The following is a 17,932-nucleotide window of genomic DNA, read 5'->3' as shown; positions in this document are numbered from 1 at the left end:
AATAACTGAGGGTCTCCTTGAAAATTTTATGACTTTCCAACCAAATACTGTATGTTTTGGTGTGATTGTCTGTGCCTCTAAATACAGACTGGGAGGAGAAGGAGGAATTCCCACATTCCTGTCTTGCTATAGGACTCTGCAAAACCCTGACTCAGCTATGTGTTTTTTAACCTTAATCATTGACTGGGGACCTATGCACTTAGACACATGGACTAGCATAGATTAAAAATGGAGAAAGATAATCTACAGGCAGCCTAGCCAAGTATCTTAGACCATATTTTTACATACTACTCCTCAGACATAATGCTTTTCCTTCTATTTCATGAAGCTCTAGAAAGTTTTAACACACTGTTGAACAAAAGTCTCTTATGTACTTTCCCTCAATTTGGGGTGAAAGATATTAATCTTTACCCTCCCCACTTTAAGAAACAAAAAATACTTTTGTAAGGTGTAGATGATGAAATTAAAAAAACAGGGAATGAAAAGGCAGTGGTCTGTTTATTTGTAAGTTGTTAAACCTTCATAACAGTAGTAGCCTCATTTCTGTTGAAGGCCATTAGACTTATTTGAATTTTGGGGAGTTCGGGATGGAATTTGCATCTGTTACAAATGCATACAGGTCTATTTCTGTATGTCAAACAGTTAAAATTATCGTGCAAACATTTGTTTTAAAATATGTTATACTTTTTATACATCTATTTCTGCTGCTAAGGAACGCTGATTATAGCTGAGCAGAGAAGAGAAGCTGCTGTAACGGATCCAAAATTGATCTTGCACAGTCTCACAAAGAATGGTTGATATTTTACCATCTCCATAACAACCAGTTTACGTCACAAAGGAGACACAAGATACCTTAGAAACCACTGTGCAAACATTATTTATGGAATCACCTTGGTTGGAGACATTCTGAAACCTTTATAAAATACTCCTCTAGACAATAATGGATGTATTATGAAATATTTTATTAAACTCGGATTATTAGAAGTTATTTTTACAGTACCGTTTTGCTTGAATAATTGCCATCAAAGGCAGTAATCGTACCAAATTTATTTTCTCATCCTGCTTGAAAATATTCATTCTCGAGGTAAAAAGCCAAAGAAATAAGCAGAGATTTTGATCTGAAAAATTTTGACCTGGAAATACAACACACACAACCAAGGTATGTTATGTGCATAGCACATCAAAACAGGAACAGAAGTGGCTTTGAATGCTTCCTGTTTTGAAAAGATTTGTCAAAATAACCAACCCAGTACCTTAAGCATAGTAACTCATATTACATTTGCATGCCTGTGTGAGCCACGCCGATCAGGCTTCAGAGATGTACCAATCTGCAAGACAGCTGTAAGATGCTCGGATATCCATTATGCTGTTGTTGAAGTGGCTTTTAAGTGACAAGTTGCCTAACACTCGTGCTCAAGTCACTACAGTTGCTTTCTTTGTGTTCATATGAATGACATATTTCAACCGATGTGCGAGGTGCAACTTACCTTACTTCTGGGAAGATCTTTCTGGTATTTTTAAAATGTGCAGCCAAATTTTTATGCAAAAGATGAAAGATTAGGACTGCAATACGTTGAAAAACTCTGCTTCAGTAATAGCTTATTAGGAACAGTGTTTTCTAGATGAGACTGTGGTGAAATCAGTAAAAACTAGAAAAGCACTTAACAAACAGTTGCAAAAATCTTGCTGCCTAAAGGTTTTGACATAGGATAGAATCTATGTCAAACCCCAAAATACCATAAAATAACTGGATAGGAAGGAAATGGTACTAATCAGAGAAATAGAAAGCATGAAGACTAGGTTTGGTTTTTGGTTTTTTGGGGTTTTTTTTGGTTTTTTGTTTTGTTTTTTTTTTAAATTGGACTTTTACTGTCTGTGTGAGAAACAGGAGCCTCAGTCAATGCATAAGGCAATGATGGGACCTCATCTTATCTCAGGGTGAGAAAGATGGATTTAATCTGAAGGGGGAGTGGAGAAGGGAGATGAGAAAGCTTGCCTTGGAGGAGGAGTGTTTCAGAGAAGTGAACCTTGTGAAGTGAAGCTGGCAGAATATTTTCCAGGGTAAACCCCAGGAAAATAAAACCTGGAGAAGAATGATGGAAGACCATTAAAGCTGACAGATAGGAATAACTAGATACAAGCAGGAGACAAATATGCTGGAAACTAGAATCACTAGATCAGCCTGGATCAGGAACAGTCTGTATAACAAGGAAAACCATCATATTTTAAGATGAAGTTTGCAAAATGTATCAAAGGGATTATATGGCATGGTACTTGCAATAGCAAAAGTTCATAGGAAAATAACAGTGACAGAGGGTGGTATAAGGTGTTCTGTTCAGCTCAGTGTTCTTACTGGCAGCATGAAAAGCAACAGCTTAACAGTTTTGAGTGACTTAAACATCTTAGAGGGCTCTTTTTTCTGATGACTGTGAGGCTTGTTTAGCAGCAACAGGACAAATCAAAAAGATTTGTCCTTGAGCATCTGTTTTGAGCAGAGCATATGATTAACAAAAATTTTGCTGAAAAATGAAAATACAGGGAAAAACTAGGCTGCGTGGAAGCAACAGAGGAACTTGGCAAGGATGAGTCAATTTGAGAGCAGCTTTAAAGTAGACTCACTGAAAATCAATCATTGCTGTTTAACCTAATTAGTATTGTCTCACACTTACATAGATGTGCAGAAACTGGAACACTGAATGCAGGCATGCCAAAAAAAGATAAATAAGGCAGGATAGTTTAAGTATGGTGGATGTTTAAAGCTGCCTGTTGCCAAACACTTAAGTTATCTAAAATCTGCTTCTATTATGCTGAAATAAATTGTGTTGAATGCTAGCAGGAGGAATCAGATTTGAAACTTTTGAACTGAACTGCCTTTACATCTCTGGTTCTAAACCTTAACGCAGAACTGAACAAAATCTAGTTGAAACAGAATTGCAGTTTTCCTTTTTCCCAAATATATTATCATGATCTAGCTGGAAACTTGACTCTTAGAACAAGCTCAGCTAGAATCTGTACATGTTTTCTTTGGCCCAAACCTAGTTTTAAGAACAGAAATAGAAAAAGAAAAAGATACTTGAAGTCAGAAAGAACTGGAGAGATGCTGAAGGTAATTTAAAACCACAGGGAGTATGCTGTTATATTTTACTGATAACTGCTAAAATAACAATGGTGCATGCATACTTATGTTTTAAAAGGAACATAATTAAAACATAGTTGATCCTCTGAAGAATTATGTGTTGAAATATGACACGTGACAGTAGGAAAGGCTGAGACAAGGTATCATATGAGCTCTGTAATAATGTGTTAACCAGAGGTAAAATCTTTGCTCTGTTTTGCTATTGATTTCAGAGGGATTTCAGATGTCACAGTATTATTTAAAGCTGTGTCAACTCTGTATTTTGGATATTTGTTACCATCCTGCCAAGATGAAGTCATGATCAGTAAGACTGACCCAGAGACAACAGATTGTTTTCCTTCCCCCTGCTGAATCAAGGCATACTTCCTGGGATAAAATTCAGTACATCTGAGCATCAGAATAAATTTCTGAAGTGTTAGAACAATAGGTGACTAGTTTAAATTGTCTTTCTTTCCAATGTTTCTTTGTATTTTTTTAAACTTTAAATCTGATCATATGTGTGTACAGTAAGTCTAATCCTGAAACAATGAATAATATTTGCATTGTTTCAGTACAAAGCTGTGAGTCTGCATAATCTAAAGAAAAATCAACGAAACTGGTAAAAAAAGCACCCCAAAAAGTCATTTGCATTAATGTAGTTGAAAGATACATAAAGGGAAAAATCTAATTTTGCAAAGACTCACAGCAGCTTTTCCACTGAAGTCAATATTCATTACAGTAAGGGCTGTATTCAGGCCTTAGAATTTGGTCAAAAAAAAAAATCTTCCTTTTGGTAGATCAGGGCTGATTTCTCTTATTTACATCTCTATTGTAGGAGACATGAAAAATTTACCCCAAAATCCATTTAAGTAAATACATTTAATGCATAGTTAAATACTGAGTTGGAAAAACAGCATAGAAAAGATAACCCCATCACTAACCTGGGCTTATGTTTTTAATTAACTCTAAACAAGTACAGTGATACATTCCCCTGAAACTGTTGAATATATTCTCATTTTGTCACACTTCAACCTAGCTTATTTGCCAGCCCTTTGCTTACATCATGGGACTCAAGGTCAGCATCCTGTTAATAGCTCTAGGTCTCTTCACTTTAATTCCTTATTAGCTAAAATTAGCTCTTCTGATATGCACATTTCCACTACACTTTTAAATGCCAACTAAGCATGGAATTTTGTAAATGCTGATTTATAATGAACTGTAGGAATCCACCACTTAGTATAAATAGGATACAGATTTCAAGAATGTATATATACTTATTTTCCTTCCCGAAAGCCATTTAAAAACAGTTGTACAGTGAAACACTGCGTATTTTGTGATAAAAAAACATAAGGAGCTATGTACCTTCTCTAATAAGGAAAATTTTGAAAATATTTCCTTATAACATCTTTCATGAAGTTGTAATAACTGTTCTCTTACAGCTAATGATAAGGTACATTACTGAATTAGCTCTTACTACAGGTTTTTTTTACCTCATGAATTACAGTAAATGAGATAAGATTGAAACATAATTTACAGAAAATAACGGATTGTCCTTGGGAAGAAACTTCACAGATGGGAATAGAGAAAACTTTGGCTGCTTTTACAGAATTTGTGTTTATCTGGCATCATGATTAATTAATGGTGAAATACTTGAAAATCCTAAACATTTAGTGGATAAAAATAATAAATGCAATAAATAAATGGTAAAGATAAAGAATGGTAGCATTAAATCATTCATAACATAGATTTTTGTTATATTGTGATTTGAACAATTGTTTGTGGTTTAACATTATTTATGATAGTATATTAAGCCGAGGGTGTAAAGGAATTGCCTACTTAGCATACATTTGGAAATGGCATCCCTGCTTTCAGGAGGTTAAAGTAGTGGGACGCAGTGGTGTGTTAGAAATTATTTTTAGGGAATATTAGCTGTCCTCTTGAAACGCAGCACTGGGTTGGAGTGCAGTCCTGTGGTCCATGTGGTAAATAGGTATGGGCATGCCGGAGAGGAACTACTACAGTGTGAGTGTGGGAAGGGGGGGTGGGGGGAGAATGGGAACCATTGCTCTAAATAGATAAGGCAAGACTGTGTGGAAGAACTGAGGGACATGAAGGGAAATGACTTGCTTAAGGACTTACAGCAGGTCAGTGGCAGAACGTGGAATACAATTAGAACTCTTAAGTGGCTGCATATGACTAAAATGCCCGTGACTCTGAGATGCCACCTTCTGAGAGTTCACTGGCGTGATTTAAACAAAGTTATCTTTTGGGGAACACAGATCTTTAGGAATTGAATAAAGAAATAAAAGAAATGCAGTTTCTGCCTGTTTTTCTTTTATTCCCACTTTCTTAATTTTCTGTGGCTCTCAAACCCAAGCTTTAACAAGCTGCAGTAGTAAGGAGTAAGTAAAGCAACTTTACGCTGAAGTTGCTTGAAGTCCAGAAGGAAAGCAGTGGAATTCAGAAAGCTGAATTGGAATGCAGAGGTTTCTTTAAAGGAGATGGCACACAAGAGAGGCAGAGAGCGCAGCAGGACAGCAGCAGCAAGCTCTCCCTGCAGAGCAGGGTCTGGCAGAATGCATCACCTCCTCCTTTGCCTCCGGGAGAGGTGACCTCCTCATGGGCTAGCATGGCAGGAGGGGCTCGAAAAGGACGTGGCAGGTGGAGGGAACCTCAGGGAACCTTGCCAGTAACCTTGATAACATGGCCACAATCTTGTGAAGGGATGTGGAGGGGTTACAAATGCTTCTGTTTTGTTGTAACCTAAGCAGCAGCTACGGAGGGGTTGTAAAACTTTCATATAGGGTGTTTAAAGATTTAAAAAACAAAAAAACCCTCCCAAAACAGTAGAGAGAATCATTTCAGTACCACACTGCCCTGCACTGAGATCCATTCATGAAATGTGTTTACTAATGAGACTGGAGTTGCCTCTGAGTTTTCAATTTCTTTGTGAAACACCATTTACAAATCTGTGTGAGGTGTGTAGGGTATATCCGTACGGCTCAGGAGTAAATCTGTGGGTCAGAAACAAAATGTGTCAATCACATTCGTATTAGTAGTGTTGAGGCCATGATGGTCTCATGGCATGAAGCAAAATAGATTAGTGTGCTTGAAAGCGTATCTGTTTTTCCTCACTGTATCATTTGGTCTAATGGAAGGTATTATGTTTCCCTACAAATGTAGCCTGCTGCCAGAGCAGTCTAATGGTCTCAGGAATATTTCACTTGGGTGAGTTAAAAATAAAAATAAAAATTGATTACTTGCAGCTGTCAAAACACAATTGACTACTTGACATATAATTAATTTTCAATGAATCAACATTAATTGTGATAATTACTCATAAGAATTATTTAAAATATTAATTACTTGTTATTTTGGTAACATTTCTAACAATATAATAATTTTCTGATACGCCATGGAAAAATTTGTATGATGATAATAAATAAGGAACTGAAATACAAATAAGAAAACAGAGGAATATGGAACCAATTTCAGTCACAAATTTGCTCTTTTTTTAATTATGTGCATGTGCTTGAAGGGAGGGAGGGAGGAAAAGAGGGAGGGATAGAGATAGATAGGTATCACTTCGGTCTGGATAATTCAGTATCCCCAGTGCTGCTAAATGCTATCATGAAAGACTTTTTTTTTTTTTTTTTTTTCAGTGCATAGTAATTAGAAGAATATTTAATATTATATTTCCTATGTAGATAAATTAAGTTGGGTTACATAGTTTCAGGTGGAGCACAGGAGTTCAGTTGGTTTATTTCATTTGACTTGCATAGCTAGCAATTTTGTTCTCCTTGCAGCAAGGGTAACAATTTTGTGCCACATTCATTTTACATACGCAGTGCTTTTGAGCATTGTGCTCGCACACCTCATAAGCTGCTTAGTTAGCTACGTCAGCTGAGTACAGCACCGCCTTTCTTCAGGAGCATCAACCCTTTTAACTCCAGACTCCTTTCTGTGCATGGATCACCAGCGCTAATTGTGTAGCAATCGTCTCTGGGTAGCACATCTGTATTGCTGTTATCGGTATTGTGTATGCTTGCAGCTATGCATTCTAGATGCACTGTATATACTGAAGCAAAATGAAAGTAAGTTCTAACAATTCTGGGTAAACTTAAAAGGGTTTGATGTATTTTGCTTCGGTTAAACATATATATAGCTTCCTCTCTGCCCACAAGTCAGTATGACCACTGTACAAGTAACAGCCAGTTCTCTGTATTACCTGTTTTCCTTATTTTAGATCCACCGGTGATCTCCATATGAACTTGATGAAGTTCAAAGAAATTTTTTTCATTGATTTCAGAACAAGTAGAATTATATCCTTGAATATAAAGATTTCTTGTCAGGGTGTGAATCATCTTGTGTATCTCTGTGAATCTCTTGTGTTTCTGTAGAAGTGATAAATCACACAGAATGCCTAATCACTGGCATCTCTGAATTCCCTCCAGTTAGTGTGACTGATTTGTTTATGTGCCTTCTTTGCCAGACCAGTGAATTCCCCCTCACCTCACCCTGTCCCAGTGTGACCCTCAGCACAATTAGTGTTGACAACTACCATCACGTTGTCTGTTTCTCTGTGTGGTGTTCAGGTGCTTTCCATCCTACAGCAGTATGGCTGGGCATGAAATCATGATGAAATTACAACTAATACAAAAGGTGACAGCCTGTCTCCTTAGCAACCTGGGCCACTGTGTGCATGTAACCAGCCCATGCTGAAGTGAAAGACTTGGTGCTTATTCCCATGGTGTTTACTGGCAAATCTCAAGATTAACTACATCACCCCCTGAAGCTTTGGCATGAACAGTGTTTGCAGCAAAGCAAACTACCTCCCCTTTTTTGCTTGTACAAGCAGGGGAGGATTTTGCTGGATATAAAATAGGTACAGATGTGATGATGTCTTCGCACGAGGTAGAGAAAGGAAGTAGCATTTTCTTCAGTTTCAGATCATTTCTCCTGGGCGCTCTGTCTTCATGCCCCACTGGGCAGAGCAGGCATCAGCAGTGCTGAGAGGCACTCTCAGCTCCAGAACTCCGACCAAAAAGGACAGATGTTTCCAAAACATAAGTATCTGTGAATTCTCGCTAGAGACAGGAACATAATAAAAGATAAGTCAATGGCATTTTTCCTTTTTGTATTTGGCCTTTAGAGGTTTTTGCTCTGCAGGGAGATGCAATACTTTTCAAGGCAAAACAGGACTGGGGCATTCCCAAGGACTTAGCTGGTAAGCTATGACTGAGAGAACTCCTTCAGATTTCAAGGTAGAGTGTTGTCTGCTAGCCAACATATAAAGCAAGCTGCCAATGTGCACCTTTCGTCAAGGAAAAAGCTGTAAAATTTGATTCTTGCTTTAAAAATCAACATTAGTGGCATTTGTGTTTCTCTAAGTGGTGCATAAGTTGGTAAGATTCTAATAATAAATCCCAAAGAAACTGCAAACTTGTTTCAAACCAGAGTGATAATTAAATTCATATACATGCTGCATATTTGATGTCAGAAGAACAGCTCATTTTGTATGTTTTCTGTGAGGCTGATCTCACTGGAGTCAAGCTAACTGTCTAAAACATGCTGGGTTGCATGGTGCACTGGCTGAATTTTTGTAAACAAAGAGAATGCAGATTAAGGGGAATATTTTTCTGAAAGAGTCACTGCAGGCTTTGATATTAGAACGGAGGAGAATCTGATTGTTAAATTCCTCTTGGTTAGAGTGCCAGTATTTTGCCATAGTGTCATTTTACTCCCATGTACCATATTTACTGGAGATGTAGCTGTTAGCTGTGGAGCAGAAGACATACAGAGATGCGTTATGCATTCCTTTCTCTTTGTTTGGTAGGTAGTACATTGTGAAGCTGAGAAAAGCTCAAAGACTTTTTTTCTTTTTTAAAACAGCAGTTGCAGCATACTTTCTTTTCCCCATGCATTATTAGTGCAAAGCCCTCAGATGCTCATTATTTTAGTGTAGCTTGTTAAACTTTCTAAGACTGAGATAAATAGCAAGTTTTGCCATCAGCCTGTAGTTAGAAGCAATTGTGATATGATTATAGAGGAAAAAGTGGTGGTGTCTTTGAATATGGGAGACCAGCTATGTTTGTGGCACTGCTGACGAAGTCCACTGTGACCTTGAGCAGGTCCTTCTTTTCCTTCCCTTGAAAGTGAAAATACATTCCTCTGCATCATAAAGTTTGAGAACAAATAGACAAGTACCTGCAAAGGACTCGGCACACTGATGAGAACCAGGCAACTTCTGAAGGTAGTCACTTCCAGGAGATGGGCTCTAGCAGCTTTTTAACCAAGCAGATAAATATTTTTCATGTGTTAAAAAAGGAAGGAGGACACATTGCATTTAATTAGTCACATATGGATAAGCTACTTGCAACTTCTGAGTCATGGCCTTGGAAGCTGACTTGCATGATTTTTTTTTTTTTTTCTGAGGAAGCGTCCTTGAGTATACAGATGATTTGGGGAACTGTATAAAGAAGAAAAATAGTCAAGAAATACAAGCTTCCCTTTCAATTTCTGAGCAAAACTGCAATGAAGGAAACTCCAGCCAACACCAAGTAGGGCCTCTTTAGAATACATTATTTAAGTATCTCTGATGGATCTCCACATTGATGTTCTTAAAAGTTTTTACATCAAATTTGATTTCTTTCCTTCTCTCTAAGGCATGGTATAAGGGAATGAAATTATCACATCGGCCTCTGAAATAAGGGTGGTGGTTTAAAGCGCTCTGCTTGAGTTGCCTAGAATCTATCTATATCTACTGCACAGTAAAACTCATCTTTTTTAAGAGATAGAGGAATCTCTGGGATGAGATGCAGCCTATAATGAACTCTTTGAACTAAGAAATATTTCAGAGCTTTCACTTAAGACATTCTGTTGAAGAGAAAGGAGATAGGAAAATGATCTTCGTGTGACAACTTTGAAAAAGCACCTCATTAGCTAACAAAACTCTGCCTCTTCAAGTTGAAGAAAAAAATCCCTGAACCCTCTTTTGCAGTGCTTACTTTCATTTTTCCCCATTCTGTTTATTTGATAGTTGATGTATAGGGGAATGTGTATGTATGTTTTTCTTAGATAGTTCGTAGACATTTTGCTGACCACTTTATCATGTCTTACAGATCACCAGTGTTCCTCAGTCAGTAGTTGAGAAACACTGGTCTAATACTCTATGAGAAGATTCTTTGACATTACGGCAATAAAGGGGAAATACCACTGTCAGTAGGGTATGAAAAGAAATTTCTTTGGCATACTAACCTAGAAAAATTGAGGAGGAAGAGAGAGATCTCAACACGTGTCAAACCATTGATAGAAAATTCAGAAAAGGTCTTAATTTTTCTGGACTGATTTGCTCTAGGAAAAGAACTGAACTATTAGTATATAGCAAAGGAATTAACTCATGTCCAACTTTACTGCCCTCCCTCCCCAAAATACATTTTGGTATTATTTTAACTACTATGTTCAACACCCCTGATTTCTGATAAAATAAATTATGAGTGCTGTATGATGGGGTCATGAGTCCCAGAGTAAGAGACGGACAGGTCCTATGGGCCTGCTGGATAGAATCTCTACGGGAGGCAGGAATGCCTCTGTTAGTGCAACTTATGGAGAAAGTAACCAAGAGGTTAAGCTGGAATCAGCAGCTTCTCCACGAAAGGTTTTCTTACAGGAGGCTGTGAGTGGCTTTCTGCCAGCAGGTACCTGGGGTGCTGACTTGCATGTGGCATCTCTGCAGAGTGTTGTCCCAAACTGAAACCCTAACACAAGAACTCAGATGTAATACAGAAGTAAAAAAAAAATAAAAAAAAAAATCTCTTCTAGAATATAGGTACAGCCACCCTAGAACATGCTGTCAGAAGTTCTGTTTATCTTAAGTACAAGTTAGTAACAATACTTAAAACTATGGAAAAAATCATGGAAGCCATTACTAGCAATATGCAGGGATCTGATAAATTTTCAAAGCAGTTGGTCTAATTGATGAGATTTGGGAAGACAGACTCGAGACAGGATTCCAAATCATGATAGAATAAAAGGCAGTGAAGCTGCGATTTTTGTCTTATCCCTTTGCAAAGATAAGGGCTAAATTTAAACGTTAGTTTGAATGTCATGTTTAGATGCAGAATTGTTTCCAGCTTCTATGAATAGTTAGCTTATGATTAGAAGGCAAACAGTGGGTTAGCTGGAAGTGTGTGTCAAGTTTGTGATGTAAAACAGTTCTGATGTCCAAGGAGAGATTCCTGTTAACTTCAGTTTTTCTTAGACAAGGTACATGGTATGTTAATGAAGATTTTTTTAAAATTACTTAAATCTAGTAGAGACAAACTAAAAAAAAAAATATTGGCAGAAATGACTGATGGAATATTCTTATCTAAAAAACAGCTGTGCAAATCAGTCTATCCTCATGAATAGTCATAGAAGTTAATAAGAATAACATCAATAGGATTCTTTGCTATTGTAATAGGTTTCTGTAAGAAGTGCTTTCAAAACCAAAATTTAGTATAGGGATGTTCTTTGTATAGATATTTGAAGCATCCCATGGAGCTTAATGTATCTCAAAAAAGAGGGAGATTGTTTTTAAAGAAAACAAACCTAAGAGAAGTTCTAATTTACTGTTACATTTTTGTGGGGTTTTTCCTAACTGGGGTATACAGGCAAAGATATGGATTTGAAAGGTACATAGGATTTTAGACATGACTCAAAAAAGTATTTTCATGTCATACTAGGATGGCGTGAATTGTACATTAGGTTAAAGCGTTGTTTTCTCTGCTTTTTTCTGATAGGTCATTGCTTGTGAACAACAGTATGACTACTCATATGATGCTCGATGTGACGTATGGTCCTTGGGAATAACAGCTATTGAACTGGGGGATGGAGACCCTCCTTTATTTGACATGCATCCAGTAAAAACCCTTTTTAAAATTCCAAGGTATGGCACTAGATGGCTCTCTTTACTCACCAGTTTGTTCAAAGGCAATCTAATCAAAGGAGAAAGAAATATTTAGTAAACGTTTGTGCTTCAAATCCTAAGAATCTCTTATACGGAAAGACATTAAAAAGCTGTAATGGTAAAGACTTTTTTTTTTTTCAGCCTGATTCTATAATAATTTATATTTAGAATGCCTTGAAATGATAAAGACTTACGTATTTATTTTATTCTTATCTTAAAATATAAAATCATATAATATCAAGGTACCTCCCTTCTTCAAAAGTACTTCTCTTAGCTACTGTTGATGAAAAGAGTTGTTTCAAAAGAGGAAGAGGCAAACATTTGTAACTGTTGAACAACATTTTAAAATTTTATTCCCCTAGAGTCTTAGGCTCGTTTTATTATGGGAGAAAACCACACAATTTTGACAATGCTATGAAGCAGTCTGGCAGTTTCAGCAAACTGTATTCATAATTTATTTTTTCATTTATCCAAGGATGTTAAAATGTGAAGATTTGGATTGTCATATGTGGATATGAAAAAGAGCTAGAAATTCCCTCTATGTATAGTCATGTAAATTAGCTGTATTATTTCATGCTGTCTATTTTTGGTTTCATTTTGTCGAGCCTTCCTGAATAAGTTGAGATTGACAGTGTAAAATAGAGTTTAACAACGGAACAGTTGTAATAATAGAAGAAATATAGAAAGAATTTGTCCATCATTGATTAAACTGGCATATACTTGTCTTTTCCACATTTTGCTCATAAAGAAAGAATCGCCACTGACTGATAACAGCTGAAAACCTTCAGCCATACAAGTGTTTGACCTTTTGTTATCTGCACAGTTATCACAGGCTTATAAAATTTCTTCTGATTGCAATTTGCATTTCTGATTAAGTCTGTCTATATGCAGATGCAGTTGTGCTGGGTTCTGCGTCATATAGTTATCTCCTTCTTCCCAGCTGAGACATGAACCGCCACCACTCTTTCCAAAATTATTCATACTGAAGCAGCGGTTCATCTTGTTGCCTTTGCACAAGTGTAAAACAGGTCCTGGCAATTAAAGCAGCAAGGGAGGCTTCAGGTTACTAAAGCAATCTATAGATTTTTTCAATGCTCAAAACAGTTGAAAAGGACAGAAGTCATACCAAAAGTAACAGCAAACAATAGGAAGATACATAGAATAGGGCGTGTAGAGGCTTTGATTTCTATCTGTAGTTTACCTCTTATTTGCTGTTGCATCTCTGTATGACTTAGCAAAACAAAGGTGAAACATCTGATTAATTTAATAATGGGTATGTTTACTAAATAGAATGGTAGCCATTTTTAAGGTGAGAGATTTTCCTCTGCTTTGCATTTTATGAGCTATAACCCTGCTGCTGGTAACTGCTTTCATACTAGATAAAGTAGACTATGATGAGTGCTGGGTGGCATAAGGGCCTGGGGTATAGGACATAGAGCTTCTCTCCTGGTACTTGTTTGAAGTCAATTCAGAGGGACAGTAAATATGACCAAAAGGTGCATTCCCCTCTTATAGTAGTTTGACAGTTTAGAAGTAATGTCAGTGGAGTTCCTGATATCTGTGCTGCAATTCACACATTTTTAACAGCATTTTCAACGTGAGCATTGAGGCTCTTCTCAGGTTTCAACTTTCAAGTGGTTCTTCCAAGCATGCCTGTTGAGTGCTCAAGCAGTGACATATAGAAGCATTGCAGCTCACCTTCTGAGACTGTTCAGTCCAAAATCCTCTGAGCTCAGGGATCTGGCATCTTTACACTTTTTGCTTTCATGATAATACCTGTGTCTGAAGCTATAAATGCAAATGTTAAGCCATTTGGTCATTTTTAGGTAGTTAGTATCCTTGAGTATCATCTCTGAATTTATCCAATACAAATTCTCACCTACTATAACATCTAGTAGCAAAGAAGCCTACAGGTTAGCTGTATTTTATTGGAAGAACTCTGTGTGCCATTCACTAGCTTTATTTGATAACCCTTAGCTGCCTTACGAGAAGAGGAAAGGTACAGTCAATCCCTATTTCCCCTCTCCACATGACTTAATGTCATTGTAAGATCCAATCAAAATGAAAGGAACCCTGCTGTTTCTCTTTTTTATTCTTTTTTCTTTTCTTTTTCATTATTGCTTCTCAGTTTCTTGCCCAAGACTTTCTCTGCATCCATCATGCATTCGAGCCAAAACTCTGACGTGTTTTTTGGCTCAGAGACTACAGTTAGGCTCTGGACTCAAATTTCTTAACTGAGACTAGCACTTGTCACATCTCCAGAGGCATTTGTGCTGTCCACGGGGATCTTCATGTCTTAAAATTGCTCTGCTGATACCTGTAGTCAAACAGCTTAGGTTAGAGTGGAGTGAATGAGAGGAAGCGTATTCACACAGCTCAAATTCTTGTCTCAGCTGAGGGGTGGTAACCACTAGAGCCTGCTGCCTCCTGCTTCCTGTTGGAGGCTGCTTGCCTGAGCTTTCCCTACAGCCGGCTCTGCTCCGCCCATCGTTTAAATCAAGATGCAATTCTGCACATCTGGTGAGATGGAGGAAGGGCTCACTCAGCTGACTGCCCTCAGTTCATGAATGGTGACATCACTGCTCTCAAGTCAAGTCTGGAGCTTACTGCTCCTGAGGGATATAGTGAGAAAGAGCTCATTCAGGTAGGTTTTGCTTTCACCTGGAAAATGGCTGCTAGCAGGAGGTTAGCAGTTTCTGAAATTATCTCACAACTGCAATTTTCCATTCAAACCACATTAATATTGGAGTACAATGGAGCTGACTACTAAGGTACACACTTTAATTCTGGGATTCTGGAGGTAGTTTCAAGACCTGGGTCAGGAAGCAATATAACCTTATATAACTCCTGCCTTGTGTATGTACCCATACTCTAATTTCCGACAAAGACATACATAATTTAATTTGTTGATAACGGCTCCTCTTTCAGCTGTGGTTTCTTGTGGTTTGATGAAAAACTGGCAAATCAGGTTTCAACTATTGTTAAATGTACTAAATGCACTAATAGCAAATGACACCAAAGCATGCTGCACAGTTATGGTGTGATTGTGGTACCCTACAGTCCAGCTCCATTTTATCTGGAAGTGTAAAAAGGTACTGCGAATAATGAGCAATAAATGTAATGGGCTATTGATTTACTGCATATATCTGATTCCTGTATGTGTTCTTCCAGGATAATTTTTGTTGATTGGGCTTATTTGACTTTAGTTTGGAGAAGAAGAGGTGAAATTGCTATTCACAGTAAATGACACTTGGACATCACTCAGGCAGAGAGTTATCAGGAATTATTTCCTTGTTCCCTTACATTCTTGACTACAGTTGATCCCTATATTTCTATTTATACTGCCTTCTGTGTGCTAGACCGGTTTGTTCTGTGTGCTACTGATTTCTTTACGTTAGCAGAAAACTTTGTAAGAGTTTTCAAGTTTTGTTATCAAGCACTGAATAATCTGTTCTCATGAATGTACTTTAAAATGTTAGTAATGGCGAAATTGCCAAAGCTAGATACAGAAATCTGTGTGTGTGTGTGTGTTTCCACAGAATTCTTCCATTCTCAAATAGGGAATAAAATAGTTCAGTGTCATTGTTAGTTTAGTCATTGGCTTTTTTCTAGAGACAGCCAGTAATTGTGCTGTTAGCCTTGGCATTGAGTTTCAACTTAGTGAGCTGTGGAGCTAGGCCTTAGTCTTAAATGAATATAATTGAAATGTGAGTCTTTACTTTGACTTTATAGGGTTTGAATCAACCACTGAATGAATGATTTTGTACTAACAGCCACAGCAGTTACATATCCCCAAGATCTTTGGAGATGTCTTCTTGTGTAGAACTCAAGTCAAGGATTAGGCCTTTCTTGTTTTCATGTGTGATTTTAAGCAGGAAAACGGGAAAAGCTAACGGTAGCCAAACATCCTATGCTGTTTGTGTTCTTGAAACAAGAAGCAAATAAGGTATTAAATTCAGATGGTACTAGTTATAAAGCCTAAATGTTCTTCCAGTAGGTAAGAAATTACACTTCTCTATACTTTCTATACAGCAGTTATAACCATGGAAGGGAAGGTCAGAGTGACAATGCTTTAGAAAATTAAATATTCAGCAAAGCATAGTCAAAATTTCAGTCCCCAGGAAACTCTCTGGGATAATGAAGACTTTTATTCCCAGACTTAAGGATTCTGTTAAACTTACCACCTCCAACTAACACAGGTCCACGTCTGAATTATGTAACTTGAACCAGGGATGGATTAAGGTCCGGGTTGAATGGCTCAGAGGTCTGCAAAGGAACATGTGTGGGGATACATCATAGGACCCCAATATGTTTGGGTCATATGGCATTGCTGGAAGAGGAGGCTCCTTATGCCCCTTTAGATCCAGATCTATCGTCGTCATTTCTATTTGAAATATTTTACATTCCTCTCTTTGGAGGACATTAACAGAAAACAACATATCTCACAATAAAACATTCTAGTCGCCCTGAACATTATCTCTATCCCATCCTAGGCATATATCTCATTGGAAGACTCTTGAAATTGGGATTTTCCCAGTTGTACTTCTCTGTGCAGGCTAGGATTTATATAGAAATGACAGAACTTGTAGTGATAGTCCTGTGAGCTGTCAAATAAGACTGGAGGCTGGTCCGTAAGGCAGAAGTTCATAATGTGGAAAGTTCTGATGGCACTAAGACGTTTGATTTTTGCATTCTCCATCAGTGCTCTGAGGTTCCTAGCTCTGTATTTTTGTAACTGTTTTTATTGCATAGTTTTCACATCTCTGTCCTTTCAGCATTGCTGGAAAGATTCAAATACTTTTGTTTCTGATCAGGATCCTGTCTGCTGAAAGTGTTTCGTTTGAAGATAGTTCTTAACAGGACATTGTAGATAACAAGGCCTCAATCATCTCTCTCTCTCTCTGTCTCCTCCATTTCCTCAACATGAGCAGCAACTGTCTTGTCTGATTGCTGTGCCTTTGTAAATAAAGAACATGACTTATCCTTTCTTATTTGCAGTTCTATTTCCCCATCTTGTTCGGGGTGGGTGTGGATTGGTGTGTAAGGATTTTATTACAAAGATTCTAGTGAAAGGTCCATAAATGCTTCTGTTAGTTAAATAGCATTAGTTGAAAGACTGCAAACAGATGTGTTGCTCCCTGTCCTTCATCTTTAGTGTGTTTTAAACTGTAACTACAAACTGCCTGCAGTGTAAAGTGGGTGACATATATGCACTGGTGATCTGACACTGTTGATTCTTGTCCTGAATCAGACACACTTACACTGTTTCTCGCATCTAGAATTCTGTCTTGCAGCTATCAGAAGTCTCTGTTTGAACGGAACAGTAAAAAGGTTTCCTTTCATTGAGTCGAACAACATAAAATCTGATTAGAGATTGAATTTATCTCAACAAAATAGCTGATTTCCAGAGGGCAGGTGAACCCTCAGAATTCACCAACAGTCTCAAGTTGGGCATGAAAAATAGGTGATCCCACTGTGCTGCACTCCCCTGAAAACCTGACCAGTGTTTCACAGCAGGAGATGCTGGATGCTGAGCACTTTTGAAAACACTGTGTTTTTTAAGGTGTGTAAGTATTAACTTCATACTTTTGATAATATGGCCTGAGCTGTGGGCCAGATGCTTAAGCATCTTCTAGTGGTTAACCACTTTTCTTGTCCTACAGAAAACGTAGTGTCTGCAGCAAATATCTGATAGCAAAAGTGGAGTGAAGAAGAAAATGCCAGTTAAATTTTAAGTCAGATGTTTCATTAGACACTAGCCTTCTGGACCTTATTTCTGTATGTATTATGTAGATTTGGAAGAGAAGGGGATACAAGTTCATGGACTAATGTAAATTTTAAAAACCTCTTTCATTCATGAACATTTTATT

At 37.6% G+C, this 17,932-nt stretch overlaps 1 protein-coding gene across 1 annotated transcript in view; it reads left to right on the top strand.

Annotated features, from left to right (window-relative positions):
• The window catches only part of MYO3B (myosin IIIB), a gene marked incomplete at both ends in the record, with an annotated part of 209,195 nt that overhangs the window by 38,504 nt on the left and 152,759 nt on the right, over positions 1–17,932 (top strand). Inside the window, 1 exon segment of the mRNA XM_082311465.1 lies at positions 11,896–12,041. Within this exon segment, the coding sequence (XP_082167591.1) occupies positions 11,896–12,041 (146 nt within the window).

Source organism: Platalea leucorodia, assembly GCF_965183815.1.
Source record: "Platalea leucorodia genome assembly, chromosome: 5".
NCBI classification, from domain to species: Eukaryota; Metazoa; Chordata; class Aves; order Pelecaniformes; family Threskiornithidae; genus Platalea; species Platalea leucorodia.
The sequence above is the reverse complement of the archived record's forward strand: the minus strand, read 5'-3'. Positions and strand labels throughout refer to the sequence as shown.